Source organism: Corapipo altera, unplaced genomic scaffold, assembly GCF_003945725.1.
Source record: "Corapipo altera isolate COAL_440 unplaced genomic scaffold, ASM394572v1 48b, whole genome shotgun sequence".
Lineage (NCBI taxonomy): Eukaryota > Metazoa > Chordata > Aves > Passeriformes > Pipridae > Corapipo > Corapipo altera.
This window is the reverse complement of record NW_020884884.1, coordinates 15,874,269-15,891,409: the sequence shown is the minus strand read 5'-3', so window position 1 is coordinate 15,891,409 and position 17,141 is coordinate 15,874,269. Positions and strand designations below refer to the sequence as shown.

At 38.0% G+C, this 17,141-nt stretch overlaps 1 protein-coding gene across 4 annotated transcripts in view; it reads right to left on the bottom strand.

Moving 5' to 3' along the window:
• HEATR5B (HEAT repeat containing 5B) overlaps positions 1-17,141 on the bottom strand; it is a 57,498-nt gene continuing 40,357 nt past the window's right edge. For 3 of the 4 annotated variants that reach the window (XM_027641261.1, XM_027641262.1, XM_027641263.1), the window contains 7 exons: positions 16,916-17,043; positions 16,585-16,729; positions 11,799-12,068; positions 9,603-9,827; positions 7,496-7,647; positions 4,334-4,547; positions 1-2,748 (listed from right to left, as the gene is read on the bottom strand). In XM_027641261.1, the coding sequence (XP_027497062.1) occupies positions 2,444-2,748; positions 4,334-4,547; positions 7,496-7,647; positions 9,603-9,827; positions 11,799-12,068; positions 16,585-16,729; positions 16,916-17,043 (1,439 nt within the window). In that variant the 3' untranslated portion in view covers positions 1-2,443. Of the gene's footprint in view, positions 2,749-4,333; positions 4,548-7,495; positions 7,648-9,602; positions 9,828-11,798; positions 12,069-16,486; positions 16,730-16,915; positions 17,044-17,141 lie in introns of those variants that run through there. The other variant, XM_027641264.1, reaches the window with a different exon arrangement.

The window sequence follows — 17,141 nt, the reverse complement described above, 5'->3', positions numbered from 1 at the left end:
AGTTACTTCAGGGTTTTTTTAATCAAATGAAATTTGATGCCAAAATATTATGTAAAACCACACGGTTATACCTTTAGTATCAGGAGTAAGCAGAGAAGCAAATGAGGACTAAACTGGGGAAGGATGTATACAAATGAGAGTTGTGCATGTTGTAGACAGCCACACAATATACAAAGAAAAACCTCTCCCTTCTCTATCCCTCTACTTCTATCTAGTACCATTTTCCCTTCTGCTAACTTATTTCTCTTTTTCTACTGACTTAGTTATGGTTGATTGCTACACTTCCCTCCCCCCCCTTTTCTGAGTTTTCAGACATCTTGTCAACTAGAGTCTAACCAAAACTTAAAAGTGCTCAGATAAAAAGGTAAACAAAACCTGATTACAGATAAAATCATTCCAAGAAGTCATTATTTACTAGACTATCTGGTGGGGAGGAAGAAATCTAAAACAGGTTATAAACTCGTTTTCTTAGTTTTACTTGCAAAATGTTTGTCTTCAATTTTGTACTGAAAGAGTTTCCGTAATACTTTCTCTGAAATGTTAAACAGAACTTCTTAAACTTAGAACTTCTTCTAAGCAATACAGCTTTGTAATGCTGGAAACACATAATAGAAAGTGATATATTTTAATCAATTTAATTCCCACTACTCATACTAAGATGAAAAAAGTAGCGAAACTACTTTCTTCCTCATGTACAGCATATTGTTTTTACTTCCACATATATCTTTACTCCTATAGAACAATGGAACAAGACTTAGAAGTTAACAGCTTTATGAAAAAAATTTGGGAGATTAGAGGATGCACCATTTGTTGTGTCATCACTTTAGTATTAAAATGTTCACTGTGAAATGAAAGCTTTTCTGATTTTATGTTAAATATTTTGCACACAGCAAATGCAATAGGGCAGAAGAGCATTGTCTTGACCATTTTGCATAGGTACTCAAAGGGATATTAGATAAGGTCTTACAGGAAAGTAGAAAGCCCAGAGGCAAGTGACTATGCAAAAATAGCGATCTAAAAATATCTCAACCAGCTATGAATCATGATCAATTCTATTTACTATCCCTTTGTCATATTTGAGGTTGATGCATCTGAAATACCCAGTTTTTACAGAGTATCCAGAAAAACATCAGAGATGAAACTCAACAGGCCTAGCTGAGGCCTCTAGTTATGCAGCTTCTCTCTATAAAGCAAAATGTATAGAAAGATCCCTATAGAAGCCCATAAATTCAACAGCTGTGTCAAAAAATTCACGTAAGTCAGTCTTGTATACACAAGAAAATACATGGTTCCACACTTCTGCCAATAGGAAGGGTGAGGCCTGGCAGCAGACAAACATTGGGAATCACAGCACTTGAGCTCTAAGCTCCAAAATCTGCAGACCAGACTCACCCAGATGCAAGAGGAGTCACATGCTTTTTAAAAAAGAAAAGCCTGGTAGGGGAAGGAGAAACTGGAGGAGCCTGACTCTCACTGGTGTTCTGCCCCCTGAGTCAGTAGAGGTTCAAAGGACTCCAGTAATTCTGCTTGCAAACTTTATCAAGGATTACAGGTATGATATATTCACTGAGACTAAAATCTTGCAGCAAGGTCAAATATGAGTCTGGACAAAGGGCAGAGCACTGACTCATCACATACTCAACCAGTGGCTGGCAGAACAGGAAGACTGCAAACACAGAGCACCTTACAAGGGCCAAAATCTACACCTACAAAAATGCAGATAGCAGGCAGTTCTCTTTATAAACTCAATTTCCAATGCATTCCCTTAAATTTTATCTTAGAAGAGATAGGGGATTAGATTCTTTGCATCCTTTATTCATTTTCAAGCATGGAAACTAATTTGAAAGCAATATACACCACATAAATAAGGACAACTCATTAAGACAGCATGCTTGATCATTCACCTTGAGAAAGGCTGAAAATTTTCAACTCTTTTGTTGTGTGTTTTTTTTCATGCAAGCTGAGATGATCTACAAAGTCTGACAATCTCCTTCCTTACTTTGTTTTTAAAAGGAAAAAATGCATACTTCTACACTTGAAATTCCCCACGGTACAGGGTAAGTAAGTACTTCATAACAGTTTTTCTTCTTCCCTCCGTCCCCACTGTGCTAGTGTGTTGGCACAAGGGTAGGATAACAATCATCAGATTTCAAAAACCAGTGGAGGGTTTGGGGGAGCTTTTAAAAATAAATAAAAGTATTTAGATATAGAATAATCTTTTTGTGGATAATTTATAACAGAAATTCATAAATATGATCACAATTTCCTAAAAATCTATACAAACACAAGTAACGCCACTTCCCTTGTAATGCATGGATTTCAAGTAATTACACAAAGCTCCATTAGACAGCCTTTCACATACAAATTACACAAAATTAGACATGTATGCAGGGATAATGTAATGCTTCTGACTACTTAATGGTCCAAAAATAATAAAAGTAATTCAAAAAAAGCTAGTTTTCAGTTTAATTGTTGGGGTGGAATGTACTGTGGGTGGTGGTTGCCTAGCAGCTGCTTTTGCTTTGCTGGCCTGACTTGCTCGGACTGCAGTTTCTAGACGTGTTTTTAACTCAGGAGCAGCTCCCATTACTGTCTTGAAAGCATGTGGGTAAAGTGGACCAATGTGCATTAGATTCTGAAGTGCAAACTCGTGAAGATCCTTAGATGCTGCAGATGCAGAAGCGAAGGCATTTTCATTCAGTAAATAGGAGATCAGAGTGGGAACGAGAAGGGCAAGCAACTGTACTCCTAAAAGTGAAAGAAAAAAAAAATTGCCATATCAGAGAATAAAACAAAATAAAAATAATTTTATCAGTTACTAGACTGATAAGGGTAATCTTGTTTTCAAAACTGACAATAAACACTGTAATTAAAAAATTATCAAATAAAATCCAACTTAAATGTAGATGGTTTCATGTCCTTTCATCACTCAAATCTTTCTTACCAGAATTGTGTTTCAGACTTCTATTATTGTTCATTACAGTTATGTTGATCCTGACACTTATTTAAAGATGCTTTTGCACCATCTGATTGCAGATCATTGATAAAGATTGTAAGATGTAGAGTGCCTACCATATTAAAGGGTTTCAAAACACTTTTCAGGAAGACAGAAACGCTATTCAATCGAATCTGAGTATCAGCCTCCCCAGTGAGCATAAAGTGAACCGCTATTAGTATGCAAATGTTCATAAAAAAGTCAGGGACAGTTTTCTGCTGTTATATTATATTAATCTGGAAGATTCTAATCCAAAAACTAGCACCACAGATATACTTGGCCTAGCATGACCTAATGAGGCCACAGCTCAAAATGGCAAAGAGATCAAAAGGGTTGACCTTCAGAACAAAAAAGGCAGCTGAACTTAAACAATAAGGTAAATTTTTGTATCTAGAAAGGCTACAAGTATGCCTTCGAAATGTGTAATAGGCTAATTGTACATTTTAAGCTCAAAGAATTTAAACATTAATGGTAACTTATTTATCTAAAATTTTGTAGATTATTTTCCCCTAAAGGTTTTGACTAATTCATACTCAATGGGGTGATTGTCTCCAGACAGCAAAAATCAGATGTTCTGTTTTCTCATTTGCTTCAGTTTCTCTCTCATTTTAAACGTCTTTCAAACATCTGTGCCCAAACCAGAATGGGGCTCAACAAATTTAGTATTTTATCATCAACAAAACGAAACACCAAGAAAGAGTACCCTGGGGGAAAAATAAACAAACCACAAAAACCAAGCAAAAGAAAAACCCCACAAAAAACTAACAGTAATATTTTTACAAGGAACTTTATCAGCATTTGAAGTCAAATATCTGCAGAGTAAGTCTTCAGAACGCACATTGTTCCAGTTAGAGAATAACTAACTTAAATTATAAATAGTGTATTCTATCTACTGAAGCAAACAGTAGGCTTCATTTACAATCAAGACACTCTGACCAGTACTGCTCAACTTTTTGGGTTTTTTAGATAAACTTTGTTGAGCTGGTAGAAGCAATCTGATAGAAGTCCACTAAAATAAGTAGAAGTTAACAATGAGAAAAAGTAAATTTAAATAGTGTGAACTACTCATTCCCAAACAGAATAATACATCACTCATTACTGCAGTTCATGTTCAGAAACTTTTTTCCTGCAATCACCAGAAATGCAAAGGTTGCAGTATATCATACTGCATGTGCTATACAAGTTCATGTACGCAAAAGTTCTAGTACTGTAATTACAAAAGCATGTTGCGCACACGTTCTATTTGTGACTGTGCCATCAAGTGCCTAACTGCAAGTTTCTGATGTTCAATATTCTATTTTAGCATTACACATTTCTCTAGAAAACATAAATACTTACTATTCTGCTCCTCACCAAGGGCGACCAATGTTTCAAGGACTTTAATTCCTTCCTGGACTGCTAAAAGCTCCAGGTTGTTGTTCGGGCGGCTCCTTTCCACAGCTTTCAACTTCTCAACCATGATAGGGGCCAATGAATGAATATACGGAGTTGATAGGGCACGATTGGTGTGTTGGAACACAGAAAGCAGAAGCTGGTAACACTTGGCTTGAACCTAATCAAATCAAAGATAAATACACTGTCCTCAAAGTTATTTGTTAACTCACAGAATTCTAATAAACTCTGTTATCTATAATAATAATAATAAAAAAAAGGACTACTAAAGGGGAAGGAAACATACTGAATAAGAGGAAAGCAGCAACGCAGCCCATCTGCTAAAACAGTATTAGCCCAGTTTTCAATAAAAGGAAGGCCAATTAGAAAGAACATGCAGGTACTAAAAAGCAGTAATAATATAAACTCAGAGAAAATAAAGGCATAGTTAATGTCATACAAGTCAGTTACACTGGTTCACAGTGAACCACATCTTTAAGTCTCAGAACCACTAGTTCTAATAGTAGATGAATCTTCAAAATCATGATATTCTATTCCAATCCCAGAAGGGTAACACAGACCATAAAAATGACTCAGATCAAAGGGATCTTATTGCTCTAACTCAAACCAAGGCTGTAGCCAAAAGTGTCAGGCCTGTCCATCCTTCCTTCTCATTCCCTATTTTGTGCTGGTAGTAGTATAGGAGTATACAGGTAGCCATACTGTGAGCTGGATCACAGAATGCTCTCCTTATCTTCCTTCTATTTTTCTTTTTCCCTCCTCCCTCTCTGTGGAAAGCAGAGATTATTAATGCCAAGGTTTGGGAAAATAACTCACTGATGATCTTGTTTAGATGAACTTATGAATACTTTTTTTTTGGGTGTACAACGATCTTCCTTCAAAATCTCACACAAACAACCCAGAACTCTGGAAAAGTAAAACCCCACGCCAAATAAGAGGATAAAACATTGCACATGTTTTCAAACTGCACTAAAGTCTGAACAGGATGAGTTATTGAGCACATGCTGAACAGAAATGTTCTAGAGGAAGTACTACTGGACACAGTGATCTGTTAGAAGATCCGAGGGTCAGTGAAAACACAGATATATACATAAAACTATTGAATAAAAATCACAGATAATAAAAACTAATGGTAAGAAAATAGAAGTTACACAGCTCAGGTCACTAGTACACAGCTTCAAGTGTTCTATACAATTCAAATTTAAGGCCAGAAGTAATAACACTTATTCTAATATCATTTGTATGGTAGCTCCACAGAAGAACATTTTCCCTTAGCATCGTACTCAGCATCATCTTTGACCTGCTTCAGAAAATTTTTCCTCTATCTCTCCATACCACTCCTAATAATTCCCTTCCCTTTCTATGTTGTTTAAACTTCATTTCTTATTAGCTTGTTATCATGCTAAAGATCATTAGCCTTTGAAATAAAGAGTAGAAGTATTTTCTTAACTGCATACAGATTTCAAATGCATTTTATGACTGCATCTGATGGAAGAATTTCATCCAAGTTTATTTTCTTCCATCTCTGTAGTACAAAACTTTTGACTATTCTGCATACACAGAAATCTACAAAAACTCCTGTGAGGTAAAATCAGGGCTTCTTCAAAGCATATAAGGTACAATCCCACATAAAACTTGCCCATTATCATTGAGACACTTGGGTCTCTCAAGTGAGTTATCTGATTGGAACAAAATGGAATTGAGCTCACCAGACTTCTGGTTATTATTATACATTATATTGAACCTTTTCAGACTTTTGCAGGTGGCAATACTTTCAAAACTACTTCTGTATTTCTTATGAGGCAGCAATAGTTCTTTAGAAGACTTTTTTTTTCCTTAATCAGTTCAAGGCTTTTAGTACAGTCAGTACCATGCTTTTATTACAAACGGGTGTCTAGTTATTGACTGCAACAATGAGTATAATAAATTTAAAAACCTAGAATGAACACACAAAAAGTATCACAGAGTATATGTACTGCACATTAGTGAGAGGAGAATGGACACAGACTGGCCGCTGTCCAAGTTTTCTCTGTGAGTTACAAAAATAGTGGTAAGTTCCAGCTGACGGGCAGCTTTCCAGCAGGGTGGTGGGCAAAAATGTACTTCTCTCACAGTTCATGTGTTTATACAGACTGGAGAGAGATCATGACATAAAAGTTTCTGCTTAATATAACTGACATTTCCATTCATGCACTAAAATTTTAAGTAGCTTTCCATCTAAAGTAAGGCTTCAAAACAAACTGAATTTTATGTTCATGCTGGAAAACACCTGCCCTGCTACAGAGAAGAATTATCAGTCTGAACAGGATTTTACATGCCTCACTGTGACCCTAAACATATCCGCATTTTTTGCCTGTTTTTTTCTCAGGAATCTCTGCAGTGCTTGCTTGTGGAAATACTACAGATTTTTGTCTTTAGCTCCCACCCACAGACTTGTCTGATACATACGTGGCTGGAAAAGTTAAGCTTAACTATCCATACAGTGCATTAGCTTGCTTGAACAAAGTCAGTCTACAACTTTTTAACTTTCCCATTTAATGAGAAAATAATTCAGAAGATAATTCATAAAGACAAGCCGAAGGGCAGAAGTGAAATCAAGAGACAAATGATTCACAATGTGTAGATGCTCTGATGGCAACTACAATATTATATTTTTGCTCTTAAACTGAATTTTGTATCAACGTGTAAAATAAGTACAGGTTTTGCACAAACAAATATGAAATTGATCAAAATTGTGGGCTGTAATTTTATCCACAGAAAAATGGTTAATTTGTATTATAAAAGATCAGCATAATGTAGAGATGTCGCTGCTCTCTGGTAAACAACCTTTTCATTTGAAAAAATTTCACATACCAAAGATTGGTTTTGTCTTTTAAAAAGCTCCACATCAAGAATCTGGCATCAGGCTATGAACGCACTTTATCTAGAAGCACTTAGTTTGGGTTATTTTGCTTATGAATTTCAATAAGGTACGGTTGAAAATTCTAATTATTTTGACATGCAGTATCTGTCCCTGAAGTAAAGGCATCATTCAGGAAATGTGTTAAATATATGACAATTAGTTTTTGTTGTCTATATATCATTCACAATCCCATAACATGATCTTACCCAAGGATCACAGGAATTTAATGCACTTCTAAATCTGTTCATACATCCATTTTGTAAAGACTGCACTCCAATTATTTCACTGCTTGCTGACCAAAGGAAGAGAGCAATAGCTGTAAGTATGCTTACTTCATCAAGAATAGGTTTAGAGGCTTCTGAAAAACAAAATCAAACATGCTGTTAGCTTATTCCAAAAGGCTTTAGAATTTACTTAGTAAAAGACAGTGAACACAGATAAACTCAAAAAGGAAATATAGGTACTTGAAATTATCTGCAACTACACACGCATCTAATTATTACAAAATCACTTTGTCATTATTGATTGTGACTGACAAAAAGCTGAGCAACTCTATTCTAATAGTTGTTTTAATAAAAGAAGTCAAATTTTCTGAAACATCACACCCACACTTTCTTGGACCGAGTCATATTTTTTGTTTTCAATGTGTAAACAAGAGAGGAAAAAAGTCTATTTTGTTAGATCCTTTGTCCATTAAAGGTTTACCTCATTTTAGTTTTATTATCCAGCTGATACAGCAGAGTAAGGAACTGATATCCAGCATGGCAACAACTTTTACTTAACATGAGGTTTCACAGAACAGACTAGTTGATCTGACAGCCACCTGTCACCAATAGGAACAGTCCTAGTTTAACATTTCTTGCTTTTCAAATAGCCTGTATTTGCCATTGTCTTTTTTTTTTTTCTGTGCACAAGCTCTGTCTTCACAGATCTCATTCGTGAATTTACAACAGGAACAAAAAAATGTATGTTTTTATATAAACTATTATAATATACATAAAAAACACTGTTCTGCTGATTTGGTTGGCCAGATTGGTTCTGTTCTCCCCTGAGAGGCACAAAGAAACAGCATGTATAAAGTCAGCAAAAAAGAAAAACAACATGACTGCCCTCTATAGATGTCAGCCAGTCACTCAATTGGCTTAACCACGATGTGAAACTTCACTTCAAAAAACTACTCCGAGCATTTTAAGTGACAACTTTCCTTACATTATTTAAATTAAGGCTTGTTTAAATTTTATTGAATGATGAGACTTGAAATTGTATGCAGTAGACTTTGCTTAGATTTTTGTATGTGTGAGCTATCCCACTTCAAAGAAAACTGGAAAGAAAAAGGAAAACATACACTCTTGCAAGGAACCAAAAAAGATTTCTGAAGTCTGCAAAAAAGCCTAAAGCCAGTAATGTTTCTAGAAAGAGGGACTGGGGAATCTTTACAGTAACAAAAGGTTGGAAGACAAGAGCTGATGTGATAAATCAAATTAGAAGTTTGGCTTGGTTAACACAAATCTAGTGATCCTCCCCCTTCGGATATTTCAGAATCATTTCCAATTACCTACTCGCTTCCCATTTCTCACATGAGTAGCTCCATTCAACCTCTTCACTCTCTACAAATGGCTCCTTGGCAATGTAATGGGATGGTTTTTTCCCTGAACTACCATTGTGCAAATGGCAAATCTTTGTGTCTCTCTTTTGCTAACTATGCAGATGAGACCGTACATCGTTTTTACTGTTTGAAGGGCAAGGCAAAGCACTCATGTGAACCAAGAGAAGTAGTCTGCAGTTCTCTGAAGAGACACAGTATCCATCCTGCTGGTGAGTAACAGGGTTTTTTTTGGAAGGGGTAGGATTTCTTTCTCACCACTGAAACCTTGTAACAGTATTGTGAGTATCCTACTCAGTCCGAACCTTGCCACAATTATCTGTTGCTGCCTTCACACTCAATTAACTTTACCACTTTATATAGTCATTAAAGAATATATAAATTGTGCAAGCACAAAACCTGAGAAAGGTAGGGCTGCAAGATGAGTTGCAAAAGAGAAAAGTTCTAACAGGAGGTTATGATCAACACTGTCAAAGAAAACAGACCAAACAAGGACAAATCCGGGATGGGAACTCTTTGAGATGCAACAGTATTTTATTAAAGCCAATGTTGTGCTTTTCTTCAACACAATCTGTTTAGCAACTGATAAGTTATGCTCTCTGCACTTAGGTCTTACATAAAATTATAGGCAGATACCATACTTGCCTTTTCATTACAGCAAAACTCAGTTCTCTTTAATTTTAACCCTGCTGCAATGAGAAACTACTTACCAGGTTGAGAATCTTCCAAGATAGATGCCAGTGTGCTACGGATAAGACCTGTCCATTGTTTCTGAGTTTCATCAGTCTTGACTGTTGGAAGAGTAACAATAGTTTTTATCCCTTGAAGGGCTGCACTGACTGGAGGTGGGACCTGATTATCTGCCGATTTTACTGCTGTTTCTTTCAATACTCTTGTTATCAGAAATAGGATAGTGGGTAAGATTGTCATACACCCTAAAAAAACAGAAAAAGAAAAGATAAAATAGAATTTCTGAAGTGTGGTAGATAACCTCTTTGGCTTTCCCAATATGCATACAATGGTTGGAAACAAAGGATATGCCAAGATAACCTGCAATTCAGGTAACAAGTGACAGATGCCATTCAACATTTTATCACCAAATTCATTCATCAGTACTACTGAAGCGTATCTTAATACAAGTCATAGAAGCCAACGCTTGAAATGCTGATGTCAACTCAAGAATGATGATTCAGCTACTAAAGCTTTGTCCTACAGGGCATGTGATACACAGTATGTCATCCAGATTGTTTGCACGATCTGCATATCACTAGGGTTCTTTAAACAACAAGAGTAAGAGGCCGGGAAACAGGTATCCAAAGCAAGTCATAGCACCTTCCAAGGAAGATGGTGTGTAGTAAAAGCCCCAGAGCAAAGTAAGGAAGATATCTGTCTCACATCCTGGGCAGAAGCTGTAGGAGTTTCAAGAACACATGCAGACTTCAAGCCCCTGCAGGATTGAAAGAAGGGTGCTATTGGGTTTAGGCACACAATATCAATCTGCAGGTTACTTGAGACAGTCAAGTCTCTTTCTGTATCTTTTCTATACCTCATTTTCCCACATCTGTGGAAACATAAATCCTGTCATGTTCCTAGTTCTGGGAATCTGTAAGGATAAATACATTATGCAGAACAATTATGACAGGAAGGTACTGCTGGAGGTCATCTAGTTTAACTCCCTCTATCAAAGCAGCAGTTCTTGAAGATCAAACTGCCCAGGATCTTGTCCAATGAAGACTGTAAGATGCTCATATTTGAAAGAAGACAAAAAACCACTCGATCACAGGAAGTCATGAGTTCTTTTTGTTTAGTTTTCCTTACATCCAAAGGCTCAATTAACACAAATGTTTGTGCATGTGCTATCCCCACTTCCCTACACCTATCAGCTGGCTACATCTTCTGAATGAGAAAAAAACCCAGACTCTATCAGTCTCTGTAGACTAATAGTTTCTGAGCCACTTGTTAAATGCTGGGAGGCACACCTTCACTCCAGACAACACAGAAGTATTACTGTTATTCTTTTAGTGCACCCTTCTCCCCTTTGTCCTCCCCTCAAAAAAAAAAAAAAAAAGAAAAAGAAAAGGAAAAAGAACTAGGAATCAAATAAAAACAGTGTAGGATTCCAGATCAACTCAAAATCTACTGCTCCTTAAAGAATTGCAAGACACAAACTGTCTGTTTGAAGACAGGCCATACTGTCTTTTGAGTATGACATTATCTATATCAGTGTGTGAAACTTCCCAAAGATCCTCAAGACAACACTTAAAGCAATTTGTTCTCTGAAAAGCAAAACTCCAAGACTGCAGCTTCCCATGCAACTATGTCCTTTACCCCTGAACTTCACTCAATGCAATTACCCTTGTTTACACATATCCTTTGTGATAGTCTTTTGGGGCAGAAGAAAGCTCCATTTAGGTTAGAGTCACATTTGGAATGACAGACATCCAACGGCTGCAAAACCAAGTGTACTGCAGCTGAATTGCACTGATTTTTTCTCAGCAGGATTCTCTTTTCATACAGATGCTGCTTTATGAACTTTTCAGGAATTTAAAGATTCCTGTGTTCCTCTACAATATGATTAAAATTTGCCAAAATGTTTCAAAATCATGAAAAAAGGGAAAAAAACCCAATAAAATCAGAGTTATGCAGAGCTAATTTCCTCAGCAAACTTGCAGCATACGTGCAAAATTTAAAGTCAAATAATTTCCTTTATGCTGCTCACTGGAAAAGCCTGAATTCTTAATTTAGTTTACAACCTAAACATACTTATCAATAGATGACACTTAAAGCATCTCGTTACAATATATTTACAGTTTATTTTTAGCATCATATCCTCACGGCACTCCCACTAGAGTAACCTAGTGGTTATTCACATATTCTGTTACATATCTGCTGTTACAATACCTTACCTGCTGGAGAACAGAGAGAAGGCAGGTCAGACAGAATATTAATGGTGGCAGCCACAAGACGAGCACTTTCCTCAGAGAGGTGGGATTTGGCAGCAATGTGACTTGGAGAATCCGACACTTTTGAACTCAAATGGGGCATGTGTCGTACCAGGATAAACATGAGCAATTCCATGGCTGCAAAGACTAGAGATTTTCCAGGCACAAGACCACCACTCTCACCTCCCTCTCCTAAAGCAACACGATTTTCTTTTTCCTCATTATCATCTTCATCTGAAAAAAGAAAGAAATGTATGAGGAGACAGTTAAGGGAGATCCCATAACAAAGATTACGTGAAACTCTTCACAAAAAAGTTAAAAATCAAGAAGAAAAAGTTGCTTTACAGTAAGATAGCACAAATACGGCTCATGTCAAACTAAATGTTTTAATTAGAATGACTTACAGGCATTTAAAATGCTTCAGAAGTATTGTGATTGCAACAATACTTACTAAAAATCCATCCAGAACTAGAAAAAAAGAGTATTCTTACACACAATAAAACTGCAGTTAATTATTTCGCTTCTTTTAAAACTGATCATAAAATTAACAGCAATGGCTGCCAAATAAACAGGCGGGACAATACTTTTTTAATTTAATAGCTATTAATTATATGTTCCACCCTGACAAAATCTTATTCCAGCCTAAATTGATTATGAAATAAGAGAACAGAAAAGCATTGTAGGGTTCCATGTCTGAGTTCATGATTTGAGTGTATTCAGTTCAAAAAGCCTCTCTTTTGATGGCAGCTTGGCCAGCTGCAGTCTTTCCTTCTCCCAGTAAACAGCAACAGAGATTCAGTAAGTCAAAGCTGGCCTGAACTACCCCTATATAGCTCCTATGAATTTAAATGATTGCTACTGTTATCACATTCATCGATTTGAAAAATGCAGCTTACTGGGCTGACAGCAAACAATTCCATTAATTCATATGAAGGAACAGAGCCTGCATTTTCACTTGTGCTGGCTCGAGTTCCAGCAAAATCCTCTCCCTGTTTTTATGTGGAAAATGGGTAAAAGCTATCAGTTGGGGTTTTTTTTATGAACAGTATATTGTGCCAGATTAAGATAGTAATTTTCCGTAGTAAGAGAATATTCTTTGGGTTTCAATTCACTTCTTTCAGGTAACAGAAAATATGGCAGACCTAACTTAACCAGGTTGCTACTTGGAAACTAATTTACCTAGCAAAGATGGAAACAGTACATATAATGTGAGATTTTTAAAGAAATGGTAAAGGGATGACTGAACAGGGAGACTCTCTGCTAAAAGGAAGAGGTTACTAAAAGTACCTCAGAAAGTAGCTTTCAGACTGATGCTAGTTTCAGACTCCTGGTTCAGTGTTAAATATCTGCAAGCATGGAGATGCCACAACATCCCTGGACATCTGTTCTACTGCTTCACCACTCCCACAGTGACTAATTTTTTCCTTGTATCCCATCTGGATTTCCAGTGCTGCAATTTGTGTCCATTGCCTCTTGTTCCTCTACCATATGCCTTTCAGAAGTCTCTGGATTGGCCTTGTATTTAAATCCCTTTTAAGAAGGGGATTGCTATTCTATCCCATATTAACCCTCCCTTCTGCAGACTAAACATGTTCAGCTCTCTCAGCCTCTCCTCATGGGGTCACATACTTCACCCTCCCTAAGCAGCTTAGTGGACCTTCACTGAACTTCCCTCATGTTTGTCAACATGTCTCTTATTCAGAATGAGAAGGAAGGGCGAAAAAAAGTAGACACTGCTCCAGATGCATCTTCACAAGCTCAAGCTGAAAGGACAACCATACCCTTTAATCTACTGGTCACGCTTTTCTAACACAGCCCAGTAACAGACTCTTCAGCATTGCATAGGTTTCATACTACAGATTCACATACACCACTCACTATCTGGCAAATCTGCTATCCAATCTGTCAGCCTGCCAGCCTATACCAATGCACATTCCATCCCAATGCAGGATTTTGCATTTGTCTTTGCCAAACTTCAGCAGGTTCTCTGTCCCGCAGTTCAAAATTCCCCTGAAAGGCAGCATTGCCCTTCAGCATATCTACCACGTGCACAATTTGGTATCATCCACAAATTTGCTGAGGCTGCACTCTGTCCTATCGTCCAAGTTGTTCACGGTGATGTTTAACAGTAGCAGGCCAATACTGATCTCTAAGAAACACCAGTTGCAACCAGCCGCAAGTCAGACTTGAATCTCTGAACTCCATTCAAGCACAGCAGTCCAGTTATTCTCCCACTTTTCAGTCGACACTGCTCCAATTTGACAATGATATTATGAAGTACTGGGTCAAAAGCCTTGCAAAATATCCACCATTCCACATCCAAAGCCAGTTATTTCATCACAGAGGGGGATGAGGCATTATTTGTCCTTGGTAAGCCTGTGCTCATTATTTCAAATCACAGTTTTCTACTTCATGTACTAAGAAGTGGTTTCCAAAGGAATTTTTTCAACACACACAGCAGGCTTACTGGCAAGATAGTATCCCAAAAATCCACCTTACATCTTTTGTTTTTCAAAGTTAGTCATAGCATCTGGTTTTTACCATTCTTTGGAAAGCCTTCTGGAGCACCATAGCTTTTCAAAGATAAGTGCAACGACCTTAGCATGTCATCAGCCAGCTCCCCCAGATGCATCCCATCTGGTTCCAGGGTATGTCCAGCTGTTTTGTAAGCAGTCCCTAACCTGATGCTTGTCTGCTGCAGGTAGCATTTCTCTTCTCTAAACTTGCTTACTACACACAGACACAGGAGGACTAAGCAAAGAAGATAACAGCGCCTCGGTTTTTCCCTCACCATGTTTTTTCATTAGATCATCCATTCCATTCAGTAGCAAGTCCAAATTTCCTTCATCTCTTTGCTGCCAACATATCTATAAAACTCCTTCTTGCCATATTTGACATTCATCATCATTTAGCTCCAGCTAAGTTGTGGCTTTCCCACTTCCACTCCACCATACCGAAGCAGGAGTCTTCAGGAGTCTTCCTGGGTAGTCTGGCCCCACTTCCACCATTCATATACTTCCTTGTCACATTTGAGTTTGATCAGAAGTTCCTGTTCAGCCAAGTCAGCCTCCTGCTGATGGTTTTGAATGAGCTTTATTTTGTCATCGAAGATGAACAATCCCTCTTTCCTTTGCCCTTCAGGGAAGCTTACCACAAAAATCTTGTCTACAGGCTCCCTGACAAGCCAAATTCTGCTAAGTCAAGCCAAAGCTTTTGCTCTGCTACTTGCTTTCTTCATTTCCCTCGAGATCATGAGCTCTACTATCACATAGCTGCTACAGCCACAACTACCATTAACCTTCATAACCATTTCTTCTGTATTAGTGAGGAGCAAATCCACTGAGCCTCTCCCTTATTTGGACTGAAAAAACCTGTGCCTCATACGCTTCTCAGTGTTAGCATCCTGCAGTGTCACCCTTCCAGCACACGACTGGATGGTAAAAGCCTCTCTCAAGGCTCCCACAGCTTGAATGGAAGCTTCTTCCAGTTGTTTTAATATGGCTTCACCCACCTTCCCTTCTTGATTAAGCAGACTGTGGCAACCAAGAAGACAGTTCCTGATTGGTAACACCCTTCACTACTTCTAAGTGGTATCAGTTCTGACCCATCAAAGTGGGTCAGAACTGGCTCCTCCTCTCTTGGCAGATCTCTATAGTGTTCTCGAACTGGATATCTGGAGATAGAGCCTTTTGTTGCTGAAGTCACCATCTTCTAGCTGCCACCTTCATGCAAGTGTCATCCTCCAAGGCCATATTCCAGCATAGCCTATGGCTGCCTTTCCTGAGAAACATGGGACTTCAGCCCTGCACCTGTAGGACCTTTGTGAAGAACATTTCATTCTTCCATTGCCTTTCCAGAGATCATACACTCTGCTCACCTTCACATGCATGCATTTCCTTCACGTCTCACAGGTGAGATCAATGCCACCTCTGGCCCTAGCTGCACAGACAAGCATCTGGAGGACAGTCACATCAGCACTTTCATCTGAATTTCCAGCACGGTCAGTAGACGTCTGATGTACCAAGGTGATTATTCCTCAGTCAGCAGAATGTGTCTTGTTGTATGTCACTGCCACCATTATGCTGACTCCAGCAGTCTTGTACAGTCTTGAGCAGCACTTCTGGGCTGCATAAGCATGCCTTTCCATGCCAACTGCCTTGCTTCTGTTTGCACACCCTGTTCCCAGAGCTCCTGGTTGCTGACACACCCTGAATGCCAGTGAAGTAAGAACCCAGGTGCAAGTCTGCTCCAATTCCTGGCAAGATCTTCTGGGCAGGCAACTTTTCATCCTGGTTCCACTAGCAGTTAATTCACTTCATGGATGCCAGTTGTGCCAGGGACACACCACAATACCCTACACCAGTGACTAAACCACTGAACTTCAGAAAAAAAGGTAAATGAAGTGCTAAGGAGGCAGTTAACAGGGAAATCTTAAGGAAACTGAGCAAGGTATTAGAAAGTCCTAGATCTTAAGTGGTGTGCTGGGTATAACTTTCACCACTCAAGAAAAATGAACGAAAACCATGACATGAAAAGAATAACCACTAGAATGATCAGAGGAAGAAAAATTACATCTTACAAGAGTTAAGAAATCAGCAGGTAATTATGAATACAAACAAAATTATCTGTGGAATACACAGCATCTTCCTCCTCAGTGTAACCATACTCTAATGCAACTGAGTTCCTTTCCCAAGACGAAAACCTGTTACTTATTTACTCTGCAAAGCAAGCCACATTTTCAAAATCTTACTTAGTGTGTTTCTTTTTTCCTGCAAATAATCTTGAGCTGCTCTTACTATCTGTTGGACAACACCTGTAACCAGTAGCTGGACTGAGGGAGGATCCCAGGTCAGGAGTAGTCGGTGAAGCACACTCAAGAGTTCAACACCAAGGAGCTACAGTAAAACAAAATACATATAAAAAAATTAATTAGGACTTAACGATTCCTGATTGTTATGTCACTTGTTTATGAGGAGCAAATACTTTTCTCACATGAAAAATAATTACAGCTTTTGTAATCATCATAGAGGAAAGACCAAGACCTAGAAAAAGCTGATTGTCACAACATGCTCATACATTACCTGATCCTCTGCAATATGGATCCTGGCACAAGGGGAATCCAATAAAGTATGAAGTGCTTGTAAACAAGATGTAACATGCTCAACAGGTTCTTCAGGTCGTGGGGAACACAGAAACTGTATACTAACACCTGAAAAGAGCAATAATTAAAAAGAATGTTCATATCATCATAAAATCAAGGTGTTTTTTGAAATTTTTCTGTAAGTATTGCAGATTCTTAACTTTAGA